Source organism: Diabrotica virgifera, chromosome 3 (genome assembly GCF_917563875.1).
Source record: "Diabrotica virgifera virgifera chromosome 3, PGI_DIABVI_V3a".
Classification (NCBI taxonomy): Eukaryota; Metazoa; Arthropoda; class Insecta; order Coleoptera; family Chrysomelidae; genus Diabrotica; species Diabrotica virgifera.
This window is the reverse complement of record NC_065445.1, coordinates 31,897,377-31,918,163: the sequence shown is the minus strand read 5'-3', so window position 1 is coordinate 31,918,163 and position 20,787 is coordinate 31,897,377. Positions and strand designations below refer to the sequence as shown.

At 31.8% G+C, this 20,787-nt stretch overlaps 1 protein-coding gene across 1 annotated transcript in view; it reads left to right on the top strand.

Annotated features, from left to right (window-relative positions):
- The first annotated feature begins 5,747 nt into the window (after positions 1-5,747).
- LOC126881818 (uncharacterized) overlaps positions 5,748-20,787 on the top strand; it is a 31,211-nt gene continuing 16,171 nt past the window's right edge. Inside the window, exon 1 of the mRNA XM_050646405.1 lies at positions 5,748-5,864. Coding sequence (XP_050502362.1) covers positions 5,853-5,864 — 12 coding nt within the window. The 5' untranslated portion in view covers positions 5,748-5,852. The remainder of the gene's footprint in view (positions 5,865-20,787) is intronic.

The window sequence follows — 20,787 nt, the reverse complement described above, 5'->3', positions numbered from 1 at the left end:
TCCACTATTTCGGGCTGGGAAAAATTTTTTGAATAGAATCAAAGATCCAAACACCAGTTCTTAGAAATGTGTTTCGCCCTCTTCAACCCCTCTGGGCTCATCAGTAAAGATGAGAGGTTGAATATCTTCAGACACATTCCATCAAAAAATAACATTCGAGACATAGACATAGCAGGAGCGTAAATCTACGTCTAATCTGACAATGACAGTCTCAAGTTTTAATTCCCTAATTACTTAAAGTAAAATATATGTTTAAAAAACAAAAGATGTAAATCTTTGAACACACTCAGTGATCAAAAGATCCAAAGTTGGTTTACGGACCAATCGTAACAAAATCAAAGAAATGAAATAGATAATGTGGAAAAATCCCTCCTACGCTCCTGCTATGTCTACGTCTCGAATGTTGTTTTTTGATGGAATGTGTCTGAAGATATTCAACCTCTCATCTTTACTGATGAGCCCAGAGAGGTTGAAGAGGGCGAAACACATTTCTAATAACTGGTGTTTAGATCTTTGATTCTATTCAAAAAAATTTTCCCAGCCCGAAATAGTGGATGTGTGAGTTATTCGTAAGGGGATTTTTCCACATCCTCTATTTCATTTGTTTGATTTTGTTACGATTGGTCCGTAAACCAACTTTGGATCTTTTGATCACTGAGTGTGTTCAAGGATTTACATCTTTTGTTTTTTAAACATATATTTTACTTTAAGTAATTAGGGAATTAAAACTTGAGACTGTCATTGTCAGATTAGACGTAGATTTACGCTCCTGCTATGTCTATGTCTCGAATATTGCTTTTTTTTTATGGAATGTGTCTGAAGATATTCAACCTCTCATCTTTACTGATGAGCCCAGAGAGGTCGAAGAGGGCGAAACATATTTCTAAGAACTGGTGTTTGGATCTTTGATTCTATTCAAAAAATTTTTCCAGCCCGAAATAGTGGATGTGTGAGTTATTCGTAAGGGGATTTTTCCACATTCTGTATTTCATTTGTCTTAAAAATTTAATTCATTTGATACGACGCACGTCTCAAAAAATGTAATTTTTGAAAACTTCATAATTTTACAGAATAATTTAAGACGGTATTACGCAATTTTCAACAAATCTATTACAGTTTTATAGGTGTTTTTTTTAAGTTCAGGATGTATTCCTTAAAATGCACTAAATTATTTTACTTTAGAAATGAAAGAAACTATTTCTTTTTGAGAAAATTAAGAAAGATAACAAAAATGTAATACAAAAACCGAAAATTACCAGCTAAAAAATGTTTATACAAAGTGATCAAAACTTTTTTCTGTAAAACTTATCTAAAATACATTTAATAAGCTTCAACAATAATAAATGTTCAACAAAAAAAAAATTTTTAAGCTCTTATACAGTATGTCTGCGTAACTGGGAACCTATTGATAACTTTTTTATTATCAGTCTTACGAAAAAAGGTATTCTTAATAAAATACTCTGCATCGTATATAATCTAAGATACAACCTTCAAATATAAAATTTTATTAATTTTATACGAGGTATGTCAAAAAATATGAATTTCACTCAAGAGTAAAGTACCTTTATATTTCACAATACCGAAAATTGTTATAAAGAAAAATTGTTTGTAATTAAAAAATATGTTTCAGTGTTCAACTACATCCTTCTAATTAAAATATTGTGAATAATAAAGACACTTGACTCTTGAAAAAAATTTTATTTTTTACATACCTCGTATAAAACTGAAAAAGTTTGATATCTGATGGCTGTATCATAGATTTTAGACCAGGTAGAGTATTTTATGAAGAATAACTTTTTTTCGTAAAATTGATAATAAAAAAGTTACAATAATTGTATAAAATCATGATGGGTATCCGTAATTTGAGGAACAATTGAAATTTTTTTCGATTAGAATAATGTTATTGTATATAAAAACATAGTTTTTAATTTCAAACAACTTTTCATAATAGCATTTTTTGATATTCTGGAATAAAATGGTACTTTACTCTTTAAAGAAATTCATATTTTTGACATAACTCGTATAAAATTGTTAAAATTTGATATCTGGTTTTTGACTATCCAGAGTATTTTATAAAGAATAACTTTTTTTCGTAAAATTGATAATAAAAAAGTTTTCCGTGTGGTTGCTAGCTACGGAAACATACTGTATAAGAGCTTCTGTATAAGAATTTTCAAATTGTAATGCCATATTCGGATTCAGCATAACCAAAAACAAAATAGAAACATATTTGATCAAAGTAAAATGATGAATTAAACGATATTTTTAAATTATTTATACAAAAAAATTATTATTGTTTAAACAATTAATAAACAATTAGCGGCCAAAGCTGCGAGTAGAACTTTTTACTTTAACATGTATATAAACTAACAAAAAAAAGTTTTAGAAAAATATAAGCTTGTTTGAATTATTCCGAAACAATGCATATTTTCGTTCTAATTGCACTCCCCTATATGTAAATGTTCCATTTCCTCTTCCTATTTAGTATTTAGTAGCCTGTTTCTTCCACCTTAGAAGCTGTTCTTTTTATATTATTTCTGATTTTGTTACTTCTTTTTCGATCCCTCAAAACTCTATAAGAAATGTCTGAATTTAGCCTTCCACCACTAGAAAAAAAAACGCAGTACCATGCTAGATTAGATACAGGCAAGATATCAACTTAAATAGGCAAACACATAAAAAAAGAAAGGAATAACACAAGCTTTCAGAATAAACATCGACTTAAGCAAATATATTACGAACAACAAGAGCCAAAAGAAAAAGCACTTACACAGTGAATATACAAACTTATATGTAGTGATTTTCCAAAAACTTCCATCGGTCAAACTGGTAGGACCTTTGACAAACTTATAGCAGAACACAAAAGAGCTTTCGATAATAGAAAAACAAATTCTACGTACTTACGCATTTTTCCTTTTAGATTATCGTTATTTTTTTATGACCAATTTCAAATTCTCAATATTCAAAATAAAGGCCTTAAGGTATCTTTATTAGAATCTATTTAACTTTACTTTTCAGGTAAAATTCAATATAAATTCGAAAATTAAACCACAGGAGTGTAAAAAAATTTTGTTCATAGTTATTAGCTGTATAGGGAAATCCAGGTGAGCCATTTATTTTTTATCAACTTCAGCAAGGGAACAATACTTAAAGAGTAATTCGTACATGTTTCTTCGTAAATATCTGCTCGGGGAATAATCGGCTTTGAATAACGAGTGCTGAGACCATTTTTTAGTAAATAGCACTACTATGGGGAACAATGCTTTCGATATTTTTTGTTGAAATTATAGTTATCATATTCATTCTCGAATTAAATTTTAACTAAGTAGATCCATTCTTTTTCTTTGTTTCATTATTGTTTCAGTAACCGTAATCTTCGACATGACGATGGGCTGAAAATTGTTGAGCCCAAAACCAGTCATCCAAAGAGCAATAAAATGTTTTGTGAATAAGTATTTTGTTTTCCTTTTTTCATTTTTTTACTTATTTATTTAGTTTTCTGTTTAATAAAAATAATTAATATCTTGTTATATTAAATATAAAAGCTAGTAATTAACGGTTAAAAAATAACAAAAACATATTGTTGCAAATGTTCAATAAATTTTCATTGTATCAACTTGTATTTTGTTGAAAATTCCACACCTGTAATTTTGAACCAATCAAAATACGTTATTTTGACAGATCACCATGGCAACGGAGGTATTTTATCGGAAATTTTTTGCTCGTAGGGTACCCAACAGCGAATTATAGTGGAAATTTTTTGACGTTTACAATAACAGAACATTTTTGACAGACTGGTTTTTATTTGTTTACATAATTTAGTTTTGATTCATTTTCTATCACTTGTAGTTACTCAAAACTTATGTAAAATTGAAGAATATACTATTTTCTATCTTGAAATGGTAATCCCATGCAACTACAATGAGTAGAAATTACGAATTTGAAAGCCTAAATAATTGCTGACAAAGCTATGGCGCGCTATTAATCTGTTCATGCAGCTTTGGATTTTCAAATGCAAATTTGGGGTGGAATTTTCTTACCGAATACCACGCGAAGTCAAATTAATATCCGGAAATTTTTTTTGATCATGAATATTTTTAGAAAATTTCCGGAAATAATTTGACCTCTAGTGGTATTACTAGTGACAAATATTTTATGTTTATTTTAGTCTATTATTTTTTCAGTTGCCGTATTTTCCATTAGTTATTTATAGAGAGCGGAATATATGCAACACACCATTACCAAAATATGCGCATATATTTGCATTACTTTTACTACAAATATGCAGGTATTTTTTCTAAATTTGTCTAAATATGCAAATGCATATTAAAAATACTCAAAAATAAAACAATATATTAAGTCGTAAGATGTTCAGAAAAGTTGCCTTCAAAAATAAGTACAACTTTCCTCAAACAATCGAAGCCCTCATTTTTTTCTAAAACATTTTTTTATTTATTTCTAATTGTAATCCCTGTATTTCCGGGAATTTTTTGACCATGAGCAGAAAAAGTGTTAGCAAGATTAACCGAATCACTTAATTGTAAATTCCTTTGTTCTAATGACTTTATTAGATCTGGTAAAAAACTAAAACTAACTTTTATGAACATAAGTTCTTTAGCAATTTGTACGTTACTTAAAGAACAAAGTACGTTACTTAAGCTGAAGAACAAAAGCGGAATTGTCTACAATTTGATGGATTTTTGTATTTTGATGCTTCTCTCTATGTCCGTCTTTATAGAAATAAAAGCGAATTTGTCGAATAAAAACACTTTTTCTAGAAAAATTTTTTTTGTGGGACATAATGCTTTTGTTTGTCAGTTCCTCATTTAAAAAATGAAATGTGAAAATGAATGTAACTTACGATTTTGGAACAGGCCTTGCAAAATACTTTGTCTCCACTTAGCTTTAACTCGGGAAAACACTTTATCCAAGCACTTTTTTGAATGGTAGACATATTTAAATTTAATATATACCAATCACTTAAAAAAACTAAATACGATACAACGTTTACTTTAAACAAATGTTGGCCGGAAACTGACAAAATAATTATTAGACCCTTAAAAACAGGTAGGTACCTACGACTTGCTACGCTAATAAAATAATATTTTTCTGGGAACACCCATAATTGTTAAATTCAGGTAGTAATGGGAAAATCCAGATGAGCGATAGATAGATAAATAACGAGAATATCGAAGTTATAAAATTCCAACTAAGAGAGGAAAATTTTAAACTTTTATATAATTTATTTTTAAAATATGCAAAATAAATCGTGTTTAGCTTAAATATGCAATGTTGTGTTTGTTGTCTGAAAATATGCAATATATGCATCTATATGCACTTTGCATATATTCCGCTCTCTAGTTATTTACATTGTTTTATGAGGCATATCAAAAAATTGTAGTCTTCTTCTTCTTCTTCTTCCTTTATTGGGTTATATCCCTCGGGATAATTCGCCCAGCTTACACCAGGGAAATACTCTTGTCTTGCTCTGGGCAGAAAATTGTAGTCATAAATACAACTAACTTAAAAAGTCGAAATGGCAAATTTTATAAAAAAATTACATTGCAATCAAATGAAATTTCGGGATGTTTAGATACATAGGTACTATTAAATTAAATTAATAAATTAAAAAATTAGTCTGTGTAAGGGTATTTCCAGAAATACACAATTATTAGCACCTTCCAACAATATGTACATAAACAGATACTCATCACTATTTACAGAAAATTTTAGTTGACATTTTGGTGCTAATAAATGGCTAATGATAAATATAGTTCGCCTACATTATTAGATATATTATTTAACTAAAGAGCGTGACTTGTTAACTTCATTTTTCTCAGTGATTTAAAATCATGATTGCGAAAGTAAGTAGAAAAGTTTAATTTTTAAGTGTTTTATATTGTGCCTTCAGGTGGTGATTTTGAATGTACCTAATATTTTCCCCCCTAGTGCATTTTCATGTTTTAGTTTGTTGATTGCTTACTTAATCTCCGATACTGCGATTGTTTCTTCTTCTCATTTGTATTTTGTTTAGTTATCAGTAGAATTTTCTCTTGTCTGTTGTTTTTCAAGATTTTTGTGTTTTTTTGACTGTTTTCTTTTTATTCTTCTAAGTAACTTCTCTTTTGTCTTATTCTTGTTCTTTATTGATAACTTTATAACTTCTCTGTCCTCATCATTTTATATTCTTCTTGTCATTGTGGTATCACTGTTCTTTATTGTCGTCTTAAGTATGCTTGGTTTTTTTCTTCTTTTTATTTTAGCACATTCTTATTTAAACCATTTTATTTATTATGATTTAACCGTCCCAAAGAATCAACCAAGAACGCCAGCTTTTCAAAAACATCAAGAAAAGAAAAACGGCGTATTTAGGTCAAATCATGCGAATCGAAAAATACCAGTTCCTTCAACTTATAATCCAGGGCAAAATTGAAGGCAAAAGAGGAATAGGACGCAAGAAAATGTCCTGGCTCCGAAACATAAGGCAATGTACAGGGATTAACGACATACAATCTCTGATACACATTGCAAGAAACAGAGAGTTAATGGAAAATATGATCGCTAACATCCATTAGTGGATTTGCATTTGAAGAAGAAGAACCGTCCCAGTTAGGTCATAGGTTTCTTTTATAGATAGGTTACTTTTAACACTTTTTCGCATGTTTTCCAGTACCTAGGTACTTTCATTTTTGGGTCTACAATATTTTGTATTCTAGGCCTTTTTTCATAACTAATCTAATGCTCTTTGTCTATTTCTCCGCTTTTTCACATCGTACTACCCCATTTACTACCTCTTTTTTCCTTGGCAGAGGTAGTGGAGATGCATACCAAATAGTCTTCTAAAAATTTAATGATATTTTTATTTTTAATAAAAACGTTGTTTCATTTTATCTGAAACTTTGTCGATATTTTATTTTAATACTAACAATATCCCTATGGTATAAAATCAGTGCATACAGTTACACTCGTTTCACAAGCTAAGAATTAGAACGTGCGATGGTTGGAACGCATGACGACATTCCGATAGTGGCTCGAGCAATCTTATGGTACCTTTCTCATTACACGGTGGTTGGAACGTTCGGTGAAGTCGCCGTGTAATAAGTGTTGTTTCACATTATAATAATTTTGAACGTGCGAGGGTTTTCTCGTGCGATAGTTTTGACGCACCTATCCTTTTCACACAATAAGAATTGAGTCGCACGAAGATATTTTGCTGTGTTGTTTGGTATATTATTTTTATTTACACTTTGTGGCTGAGGTAGGTACATGATACGATGTCTAATATGTATCATTACGATGTATTATTACAAATGGGTATTTTTTCCATACTTTTGTCCTAATGTACTGTAATGCGTATTTAATTCATTTGCAATTTCTATTTTGTCAGTTATTATTTCTTATGTTTTTAATTAAAAGCCTTAATTTGTTTTTGTGGGATCTTGGATTAGCTCATCTAATTAGCTCATACAATCTATGTAATAAACTCTTCTAAATGGGAAATAAGCCCCAATTGAACTAAAAAAATGATTTTATTAACGTTTCGACATCCGATTTGGGCGTCCGTCGCGTCGAAACGTTAATAAAATTATTTTTTTTTAGTTAAGTTGTAGCTTATTTCCCAATAAGAATAGTTTATTATATAAGTTTCACAAGGAAACAGCTTCAGAACAACATTACAATCTATGTTTTTCATGTACAGAATTTAAAAGACCCTCGTCATCCTTTCATTTTTAAATGTTTCTCCCCTCGTTTTAAATGTTGTTTTTAGATAATTTCACACAAGAGGTGACCGCCGCCCTACTCCAGTTTTCACCGAGTTTTTTACCCTACAAAACTAAATTAATTTCGTAGAATAAAAGGCATATTTTATATGGAGCGAAATCAAATTATAGCGTTGTGTTTACTTTATCGTCGAAGAAAGAGAAATAAGAGGAACCGAATTCATTGGGTCCATCCTATTAACACAAAATGATACGATTTATATATTTCTATATTAATTAGCACATAATACACCTAATACACATATTGATGGAACACCCTCTATACTCAACGTTAATTGCAACTATGTAAAATAAAGTTTACTATAATATACTTATCAGTTTACATTACTGTTTTTATCAGTAACATATAATTAATTTTGCGGTACCTACTTATAAAATGTGTTTTTTTTTTCTTTATCACTTAATTCGTCAAATTAATTAATTTAAATTAATTCGTGCACTGTTAAGTGCACGGCATACACCATTCTAAGCATTTCTCGTTAAGTTTCTATCTTTATATATTTCTATTGTTTTGTCCCAATGAACAGGTATCGCTTTAATTAATGTTATTAATATTTCACTATCAATCTGAGACATAATAAAAAAACAAGCTGAAAATGCATTATCATAACGAAAACTTTGTTTATTTACGTATTTTAATTCATAATATGGAAAATTACTATTATGAAAAGTAGTTTAGAATTAATAATTATGTTTTAATGTTAAATTATATCATTCTAATTTAAATGGTATGAAATATAAAGGTAGTTTACTCTTGATCGAAATTCATATTTTTTATATACCTCGTATAAAATTAATAAAATTTTACATATGATGGTTGCATCATAAATCTTAGAACATGAAGAGCTTTTTATGAAGAATAACTTTTCTTCGTCAAATTAAAAATAAAAGAGGTATAAATGAAAATGTTGTTGGTATCCATAATTTGAGAAAAATCTTCAAATATTTTTTTCCATTAGAAGAATGTAATTGCACATATCAGACCATAATTTTTTTATACCAAACAATAGTATTTCATATACTGTCGGTTCGCTAAACTCAGACACAACTGTTTAGTGATTTTAGTGAATAATTTTGCCAATTTGGCAAAAAAATATTTACTAATTAGTTAATAATTACTAAATAATTAGTAATTTTGTCAATTTTGTCAAAATTCGCAAAAACAAAAAAATTACCTACTAAAATCACTAGCCAGTTGTGTCGAGTTTAGCGAACTGACTATAAGTTAATTTCATAGCAAATGGAACAGTCCATTTATCATAAAGGGGAGGCCGTATACTGGAATAAACCTTTTTAAAGCTGTTAATAAATTATTGCTTTTAAAATATACTTAAATTGTATTTTTGAACATCTTATTTATTTTATATAATAATTAAATTCACTATCAAATGGCATTGATGTTTTATTAATACTTAATTTAAAATTTAGTTTGACATTCACGAAGTGTCAAACTCAAATGTAAATAACCTATGCTTTGCTTAACAAATCGAAATTAAAAAACTAGCCTACTTAATAGCAACGATTTCAGCTGGATGTGTATTGTGTCGGCAGAAAAATAGAACGATTGTGACGTCACATTTTAAATTTTGAGGTCGATTATCTCGAAGACGGTTAGAAATATCGAAATGTCGTTTTCAGATTTGGATTCAAAAGAAAAAACTACATAAGAATCCATCGATAAATCTGATCGGAATATTGCAGGAGCGGCAACGCAATAACACACACACTTTTGCGAATTTATAAACGAAACTTTTCGTTGAAAATAGTTAACTTGTAACAAAAACTTTTACTAAAATAAGAATTTATTAATTAAACAACAAAACACACTATTACTATAAAGTTCAAAGCAGCTTTTTCAAAAGACAATTTTCGATATTTTTTTTTATAAATACCTTTAGGTGTTTCAGCGTTATTAAAGTAATTATTGTCACCTTGAATTCAAACCGTGTGTTTTTTATAAAAAATTAAGTCGATTCGCGTTGCTCAATTTGAAATGATATGCTTCACGATGTTTTCCAATGTTTTTCGCTTCCAACACATTGACTTTACCCAATATGTATACATGAAAAGCTCCCTCAAGGATCTAAATGTATAAATTGGAAAGGCTAAAAAACCCAATTTGGAAGCCAAGATAGAAAATCAATAAAAAATATCAAAACATGTTTAGATATTGAAGAGGCGTATTATCGAATCAAAGAAGCAATTCTCCCACCATGCCAGTAGAACTGCCCAATCAAAACAAGACAAATAACAGACAAATGCCTTGGTAGATCAGAAAATTGTAAACACTAAAACTGGAAGGAGGCTATCGAATAAAGCCAAAGGATTCAAGAACTGAGAAATGCACAGGAAAACTTTTTATGAAATTAAAAATTTTTAAGACGTAATTTATTGATGTTTTCTAGCCAAGAAGATTAAGCCACCAGACTGTTACTTTAAGAAAACCGTTAAAAGTGAAAGGAAATAAATCTTTTGACATGTCTTATTTATAAGGTATTTCGATTATTGCTGCAGGACAAACACGAAACATATACGATTAAAAAGTATAGAAATAATTAGTTGATAATAAGGTAATATAAAAAAATTATTTTTATATTACTATTTCATATTATTATATAATTATTACTGGATCTAGTATAAGAAATGGTGTGAATTCTTCAAACCGTTTTCAAATTTAGAATAAACAACCTGAAAATGCGAGCATTATCCTAACGAAAACTTTGTTTATTTACTTATTTTAATTCGTAATATGGAGAATTGCTATTATGAAAAGTAGTTTAGAATTAATAATTATGTTTTAATGTGCAATTATATCATTCTAATTTAAATGTTATGAACTATAAAGGTAGTTTACCCTTGATCTAAATTTATATTTTTATATACCTCGTATAAAATTAATAAAACTTTATATAATATGTTGGTTGCATCATAAATCTTAGAACATGAATAGCTTTTTATGAAGAATAACTTTCCTTCGTCAAATTAAAAATAAAAGAGTTATAAATGAAAATGTTGGTATCCATAATTTGAGAAAAATCTTCAAATATTTTTTTCCATTAGAATTGCACATATCAGACCATAATTTTTTATACCAAACAATATTATTTCATATACTGTCGGTTCGCTAAACTCAGACACAACCGGCAAGTGATTTTAGTCAATAATTTTGCCAATTTGCCAAAAATATAATTACTAATTACCTAGTTAATAATTACTAAATAATTAGTAATTTTGCCAATTTTGGCAAAATTCGCAAAAAACAAAAAAATTACCTACTAAAATCACTAGCCAGTTGTGTCGAGTTTAGCGAACCGACTATACAGGGTGTCCAGAAACTCTACCGACAAACAAAGACAGGAGAATCCTCAGATCATTTTAAGAGAATTTAACCACATTCACCTAGTCCGAAAATGCTTCCTAAGGGAGTTAGAGCTCTTTGAAGATGGCGTCTTGTAATTAGTTTTTCTTAAATACCTCCAGAACGCTTTTAGTTAGAAAAAATGAAAATTGGTACATATATTTATCTTCCAGAGATAAATCGATTCCATCTATGGTGACTTTGGGTGGTGGTTTTGGGTGGGGCAACGGTTATTTTATCGCATAACTTTTTTGTCTTTAACTTTTAAGCACTTTTGATACTGGATTATTAAATTGTGAGGTATTCTAGTAATAAAAAATACTCTTGCTTTAAGTCGGTAGGACACACCGTTTTCTAAAAAAATCGATTTGAAAATTTTTCGTTTCCTGAATTTGAAAACATTTTTGAAAATTAAAAAAACGGTGTATTTTACCAACTTCAAGCAAGAGTAACTTTTAATACTGGAATACCTCATAATTTAATAATCTAGTGTCAAAAATCCTTAAAAGACAAAAAAGGTATGCGATAAAATAATAACCGTTGATCTACCCAAAACGGACGCATATGACCGGTACTAGAAATTCACAATTAATAAAATCGATTCATCTCTGGAATATAAATAAATGTACCAATTTTGGTTTTTCTAAATATTTTTTTTTATTGAATTTTTTTTGATATTCAAACAACGAAAAATTTTCAAATCGATTTTTCTAGAAAACGGTGTATCCTATCGACTTAAAGTAAGAGTGCCTTGTAGTACTATAATACCTTATATTTTAATAATCCAGACTCAAAAGTGCTTAAAAATTGAAAACAAAAAAGTTATGCCATAATATAACTGATGCCCTGCCCAAACGGACGCCTATGACCGGTACTAGACATTTGCGATTAATGAAATCGATTTATCGCTGGAAGATAAATATGTGTACCAATTTTCGTGCTTCTAAATAGAAGCGTTTTAACTAATTACCAGACGCCATCTTCAAATAGCTCTATCTTCTTTAGGAAGCATTCTCGGACTAGATGAATTGGGTTAAATTGTCTTAAAATTATCTAAGGACCCTCCGTTTGTCGGTAGAGTTTCTAAACACCCTGTATTTTAATTTCATAACAAATGGAACAGTCCATTTATTATAAAGGGTAGGCCGTATACTCGTATACCTACTTAATAAATTATTGCTTTTAAAATATACTAAAATTGTATTTTGAACATCTTATTTATTTTATATAATAATTAAATTCACTATCAAATGTCATTGATGTTTTATTAATACTTAATTTAAAATTTAGTTTGACATTCACGAAGTGTCAAACTCAAATGTAAATAAACTATGCTTTGCTGAACAAATTGAGATTAAAAAAGTAGCCTACTTCCTAATCAACCATTTGAGCTGACGTTTAGTGCGTCGGTAGGAAATAGCCGGATTGTGACGTCACATTTTAGAATTTGAGGTCGATTATCTCGAAGACGGTTAGAGATATCGAAATGCCGTGTTTATATTTGGATTCAGAAGGTAAAACAACATAAGAATCCATCGATACACCTGCTCTAAGTATTGCAGGAGCGGCAACGCAATAACACACAGACTTTTGCAAATTTATAAACGAAAAGTTTTCGTTGAAAATATGCGCCTACTTTAAACAGCCACAAAGTGTAAATGAAAATAATGTACCAAACAAGCAAAGAAACTACCTTCGTGCGACTGAACGACAGTATCATATGAAAGGATGCATTAAGTCCCCTATGCTACTGGGTGCGTAAAGACGGCACGGCTGCCGTCTGTTGTTGTAAGCGAGGGACGGCATAAACACGGAGACTTTACCTAACGTTCCAACCACCGTCTAGTGAGAAATTCTCCATATGATTACATGCGCCACCATTGAAATATCGTCGTGCGTTCTAACCCTCGCACGTTTAAATTCTTATAATGTGAAACAGCACTAATGGGATAGCTTATTTGGAATGTCATCGTGCGTTCCAGCGATCGCACGTTCAAATTCTCAGTGTGTAAAACTGGGCTTAGAGCCCAGAAAGCTTAAATTTCATCGAATAAATATTAGTCTAGGCGCCAAATAGAGGTCACCGGGTCCTTTTCAATTCTGATGGACAAACTCAACGGTTTCTTATGAATTTTTGGCTGCTGATTACGAATTTCGAGGGTGGATTTCGATCGGAGTGGTCAAAAAATTATTATAAACAATTTAATTGTTTATAAATTGTTTATAAGCCGCTGGCTCATAAACTAAAAGAGCTAAAAAAGAATGTTTCCAATAAAATTTGTCCGTTAATAAAAAACGAAGGAAAAACCGTTTACTAAACTTCAATCCAACAATTAGAACTCAAGATATTGTAAAATTAGTGCACAATGCAAATTGCAAATTGCAAAATAACTATTTTTCAAATAACTATTTTTCAAAGCTTTATCGATCGTAACTCGGCTTCTACGCATGCAAATGAGCCTTAGAAAGTCTCATTTTAAAGCTTTATTAATAGGCTTCTAAACAAAGTGTGTTAAATTACTTGATCTTCATTTGTTTTAAAGTTATACCCATTTGAAGTAATAATTTTCTTTAAAAAATTGTACATTAATTTGTTTATAAGGGTTTCAAGCAAATTTGAGCTATAAACATTATATTTTAATTAACAATAATTATAGACGAACTCGAAAGGAAAATTTTGAGCTTACGAAAATGTTTTTAAGTTTATTTTTCGCCAAAATATTGATATTTTAATAGTGCGCTCTGAGGTGCAAGATCGGTTCACCGCGTAAAGGTTCACGCTCTAACTTCTCGATGCAAATTATAATTTCTATGTATATATACGTTATCTTCATTTTTCATTTTTGAAGATCCTAATAAAATTTTATCATATAATTAAAAAAAAAACATTAAAAACTAATATTTCAGAAATAGAACTAAAAGGTAAGTTGATATTATTTATTAATACAATTTTTACAAACTTTTTGTTTCATGCATCTGAATCGAGATATACAGGGAATCTCAGCTTTTTTACATCTGCATAAGTTCTTAGAGCAATTTTTACAGTTATATGGTGGTACTAAGTCTGTTCTTGTAGGTAGTAAAACTAAATCTTTCTGGGGATTCAGATTCTAATTATTATCTATATGATATAGATATATTCTATATCATATAAATATCCAGTGGATACTGGATAGTATTCATATAAAGTGGATCTAGTTCTTTTGCAGCATCATCAAGGCACGTCAATTGTGTGTATGCCGCCACAACATAAATGCTCGTTTTATATGCAATGATGATGCTGCAAAATAACTCGATCCATTTTTATATGGATATCACATATTGGCTCATTTGCATGCGTAGAAGACGAGTTACGATCGATAAGGAGTCGAAAAATACTTGACTCTGAGCCGATGTTGCGCCTCATAGCGCGCAATTAAAATATCGATATCTTGACCAAAAATAAACTTACGAACATTTTCTTAAGCTTAAATTATTCATTTTGAGTTCTTATATCATTATTGTTAATTAGAGTATAAATGTTTATAGCTTAAATTTGCTTGAAACCCTTATAAACAAATTAGTGTACAATTTTTTTAAGAAAATTATAACTTCAAACGGGTATAACTTTAAAACAGATAAAGGTAAAGTAATTTGACAAACTCTTTTTGGAAGCCTATTAATGGGGCTTTAAAATGAGACCTCCTAAGGCTCATTTTCTTTCCTATAAGCCGAGTTACATCGATAAAGCTTCGAAAAATACTTATTTTTCAATTTGCAATTTGCATTGTGCAGTAATTTTACAATATTTTGAGTTCTGATTGTTGGATTTAAGTTTAGTAAACGTTTTTTCTTCGTTTTTTATTAACGAACAAATTTTATTTGAAACATTCTTTTTTATCTCTTTTAGTTTATGAGCCAGAGCCTTATAAACAATTAAATTGTTTATAACAATTTTTTGACCACTCGGATCGAAATCCATCCTCGAAATTCGTAATCAGCAGCCAAAAATCCATAAAAAACCGTTGAGTTTGTCCATCAGAATTGAAAAGGACACGGTGACCCCTCTGGCGCCTAGACTATATACAATACGATAGCATTTAAAATTTGGCTTAAATTACTTAAAACTTTGCTTGGCTTAGAACAAAATGAAGAGTATTTTATTAATTTTAGGTAATAGTTGCTATTCTCCTTGCCATTTTGACGTTAATACAAAGCTGCAGTGGTTTTGGCATAGGTGTTGGTACAGGCTTATATAGTGGTGGAGCTGTGGGATTTGGGTTTGGTGGAGGTTACGGATATGGAGGTTATGGTTACCCTTATGGAGGATTTCGTCGTAGATTTTTTGGCTTCGGGAGGCCAGGCTTTTATCCCTACCGTCCTTTTCTACCACCCCCTCCTCCACCACCACTACCACCTTTCTATCCGTATTACTAAGGAGGTGGATATTTCGGACGTTACCCTAAATTTAAATAATGATACATTTTGTAATTTCACATTTCTGCATTGTTTCTATATAATATTTTATTATATTATAAAAATTATAGTATTTTGTAACAATACAATACAATAATACATAAACAGTGATAAATTACCATCATTTATTCGTTTTTTTTTTTGTCTTTTTCAATTATATAGTCGGTTCGCTAAACTCAGTTTGGCCAATTTTGCTAAAATTGGCAAAATTATTAACTATTTAGTAATTATTAACTATTTAGTAATTATTAACTATTTAGTAATGATTTTTTTTGCCAATTTTACCTTACTTTACTTTACTTTTTCGTGTCTGGATCCGACTACAGTTTTTCTGCCCAATATCGGGCTACGTCTACACCCTTTGTATTTGCGAGCCATAAATCATCGAGGGTACACTGTGATGGGCAAAGTCTGCATATTCTCAGATGCTCCACGCTCTGTATTTCCCCACACTCACAAAGTGCGTCGTTATCTGTCTTGATGCCCCATTTAATAAGGTTCTGTTTTACAGGGGCAACACCTGTGCGTATTCGGTTGAGTGTCCGCCAGGTTCTCCAGTCCAAGTTCATACCATTAGGTCGTTCTGGATGTAGGGGGAACAGTTCGGGTGGTTCGACGCTGACATTTCTCATAAACCTTTTCCTTGATTTAAGTCGGCTGATTCCTGGCGGTTCATCAAACCCGTATAATTGGTGCCTTTCATCGAAAGTTTGCCTGAACTTCTCCACATATTGTGAGGCGCATCTACGGTCGTCTGGTGATGCGAATCCAGCTGCCCGGTACAGTAATGGTAGAGGGGTGGGCTTCATACAACCGGTAATTATTCTACATGTTTCATTTAACGCCATGGTGACTTGTTGGGCGTGTCTAGATCTACCCCAGACGGGACAAGCATATTCCCCTGTTGAGAAACATAAGGCCTCAGCTGTTGTCTTTAAGACCTGGGGGTTTGCACCCCACTTGCTCCCTACGAGTTTCCGGAGAAGGTTGTTTCTCGTAGAAACCTTTTGTCTTGTGCTCTGACAGTGGAATTTATACGTTAATGAGCGGTCTAGTATCACTCCAAGATATTTGGGCCTATCAGTATGTTCCAAGCGTTGTCCCTCCCAGGAAACATTCAGTTTTACATGCGCCAGATGGTTGTTGAGGTGGAATGCACATACTTGGGTTTTAGTAGGGTTTGGCTTTAATGAGTTTTATTTGTAGTAAGTTGACATCATGTTTAAAGCCTCTTCCATTGTCGACTCTACTTGTGTGAGTGTTTTCCCCTTTACGGCGATACCAAGGTCGTCAGCGTACACAAAACTCTCAGTCTGAGGGTGCATTGGTTGGTCATTGGTGTAGATGTTAAATAGGGACAGCGCCAGAACGCTTCCTTGAGGTAGGCCATTTTTTTGGGTTCTCCATCTGCTCTTCTTTCCATTTTGCACAACGTAGAAGCTTCTATTACACAACAGTGATCTAATGATATTTACCAGGTCATAGTCAAGCACAGTGTTATAGATCTTAGTTAGCAAGGTCCTGTGGTTTATCGTATCGTAGGCCGCTGTGAGGTCTATCAAGGCTACTCCCACTATCTCCCTCTGCTCAAATCCCTCCTCTATGTGCTCTGTTAGGTTCAGCACTTGTCCTGTGCATGATTTACCTGGTCTGAAGCCTGCTTGTTGTGGGATTAGTTTTGCATCTAATGTCTCCTGGATGCGGTTCAAAATGAGGCGTTCATACAATTTATATAAATGACACAGAAGAGATATCGGACGGTAGCTACTCGGTAGTTCAGGGTCTTTACCAGGTTTCAGAAGGGCTACTACTTTTGATTTACGCCACATTTGTGGAATCTGGTAGGTAGAGCTACAGATGTTAAATAGATCGAGCACCCATTGCCTCGCTTTTTGCCCGAAGTGTTTTATCTGCTCTGTTAGGATTTCGTCTACTCCAGGGGATTTTCCATTTTTCATACAGTCAATACCATTTTTAAGCTCTTCGATGGTAAATGGGTTTCGCAAGAGAGTTGTTTCCTGGTCTTGAGTTCTTATAATCTTTGGCGTTTTGCAACGATTGTTTGTTTTGCCATTCAGAAGCAGTTGGTGGGCTATCTGATTTGGCGTTATTGCACATGGCTCTTTCACCTCTGTGGGATCACCATTAAGTTTTTTGATCATATTCCAAGCCTGCTTACTACTGTGCGTCATATCCATTTTACTTAAAGTCTCGCTCCACCGTTCTTGTCTGGAGGCGCTTAGTATTTGCTGCAGTCTCTCTCCTATCTCTGCCTTAACTTCGCTAAATGGGTCTTTACTATATTCTTCCGTGTACTTTGTCATAATGTCTTTTGCTTCATCGTTCAGACCAGATATGTAATGTTGTTGACATCCTCTGGGTATGTGTTTACATGAGGTTCGTTTTACAAGTTTGATGAACGCATCATAGTTTTTGGGGATCGGGACTATATTTTTCACTTGTGTTTCCAATTCATCAGTATATTTTTCCCAGTTCGCTTTTTTGAAATTAAACCTTCGTTTGAAAGGGATTTTGGGAGCTTTTATAGCGCTGTATACGGATATTCCCACGGGCCTATGTTGTGTCTTTGGTATAGGCTTATATATCTTTCTGACGCAACGGTCCTCTAAAGACATGCTGATGAAGGTGAGATCAGGGTTGTAACCTTTCTTCCATATTTTGCTTTGGAATGAATATGGCAGTTTTGGGTCATGCAGCAGTGCCAGGTTGTTTTGTTCAGCCCAGGATTCCACAAGATCTCCATTTTTATCAGTTGAAGCGTAGCCCCAATGAACATTATGACTATTAAAATCCCCGAGAAGTAATCTGGTTTTTTGAGAAGCGAAATTTTTTGGAGGGGAGAAAACAAAGTCTCTCCAGGGTGGTTTATACACAGATGTAACTGTGCAGGCTCCTATTTCGACGGTCAGAATTTCAATGTCATTGTAGCATGTTTTTTGAGCTGATGTTACATGAATATCTCTTTTCACGAAGATGGCGCTTCCGTGCTTTGCACTTGGATGTTCAATGATAAGCTGCATTCCCTCAACGCTAGGTCTATTTGCTGATATGTCACGGTGAGTCTCTTGTATGCATAATATATCACATCTGTGGATTTGACACAGTTCAGACAAAATTTCCTGTTTATTACAAGTAATACCCTCAATGTTTATGGTCATCATTGTCAATGTCATTTGTCAATTTTACCAAATTGGCAAAATTACTTACTAAAATCAATAGTCAATTGTGTCTGAGTTTAGCGAACCGGCTATACCTCTTAACTCTTAACTAAATAAATTGAGCAGTTACGCCAGTCAGTGGGAGCAAGAATAGGGTATTACCTCCGAATTCTATCCTACTGCATGGATTTTAATGAAATTTTGGAAATAGCCTCTACTTTTCTCCTAATTCAAATTCTACCCTATGCCGATGTGCGGTTTTGTCTGGGGGTGGTTCCCACCCCTTCTCGGGAGTGGAAATTTTTTTAAAAATAACCACGGAATTGGCTACAGAACCTAATTCTAAGCAAAATTCTATATTTTTTTTGAAAACTCAATACTTTCTGAGTTATTCGTGGTTGAAAATTGGTAATTTTTATTGAAATACAGTATTGCCCAAAATAAACAGTACTGAAACTGAAACACAGATGTCTCTTTTTGCGCGCTGTCATATTCAAATTAACTAGTATAGACATGTCAAGTAATCCTTAAACAATTAATTATTAAGGCCAAATTGTTAAAAATGGTGTTAAGTACAGAGGAGAATGTGTTTCTTGTGGAGCAATATTTTCGCTCATACGGAATCGGTCGACGTAATAGTGCAAGTCTGCAATACGTGTGTGATCAATTCACACAACGGTTTAATAAACGTTCTCTAAGTAATGCTGTAATTTTGAAGGTTGTTGATAAGTACAGCATTACTTGGAGAACGTTTGTTAAACCGTTTGTGTGAATTGATCATACACGTATTGCAAACTTGGACTATTACGTCGGCCGATTCCGTATGAGCGAAAATAATGCTCCACAAGAAACACTTTCTCCTCTGTAGTTAACACCATTTTTAACAATTAGGCCTTAATAATTAATTGTTTAAGGATTATTTGACAGGTCTATACTAGTTAATTTGAATATGACAGCGCGCACAAAGAGACAACTGTGTTTCAGTTTCAGTACTGTTTATTTTGGGCAATACTGTATAACACCTTTTCGAACGGGTTTTTGCTAATACGTTAAAAACTATGCATCTAACTAAAAAATCTATATAAAACATTTGTGTAGCTTACAAAAAAAAAGACTTGTTCCTTCATACATCTTCCAGTTATAATACAAAGAGAGATATGGTAAGGTGAAAATAGTTTGTTTTTTTTTGTGCATGCTCAAATTGGTGTATTCGACTTGAAATAACAGAGAGACGGTCGATTTTAGGTGTATAATGCTACCAATACCTTTAATAGCGCTTGAAAAGACCTTTAAGATGTGCAACATTAAAGGTCGATTACATTCAAATTAAGCGAGATATGCTTCAAAAAATTGATGACTAATGTATTTTAAGAAAAAATGAGAATTATATTTAACCCCCATCCACCAGAATTTAAACGCATCGTTTTCCTTCTACAATACCTTTTACTACAGTGTTATTTCTATGTTCAAAAAGTTGGACGGGTTTAAAATGAATGGTTTTTCAAAAAAAAATAAGATCAAATTATAGAGGGCATTTTTACAATTTTCTTAAAAATCTTCGTTTTCTCCATGTAACTTGAAAATAATAAGAGATACAGTAATGAAAAATAACAAAATTTTTACCTAAAAAAAACCCTACATTTTTGTGCTGTATCTTTTTTTCGTATCTCTTATCATTTTCGACTTATATGGAGAAAAAGGAAGATTTTTAAGAAAATTTAAAAATGTGCTCTATAATTTGATCTTATTTTTTTCAAAAACCATTCATTTTAAACCCGTCCAACTGTTTAAACATAGAAATAACACTATAGTAAAAAAGTATTGCAGAAGGAAAAATGATACATTTAAATTCTGATGGATGAGGGGTTAAATATACTTCTCATCTTTTCTTAAAATACATTAGTGATCAATTTTTTGTAGCCAATCTCGCTAAGTTTGAATGAAATCAGCATTTAATATTGCTCATTTTAAAGGTCTTTTGAAGCACTACAAAAGGTATTGGTATCATTATACA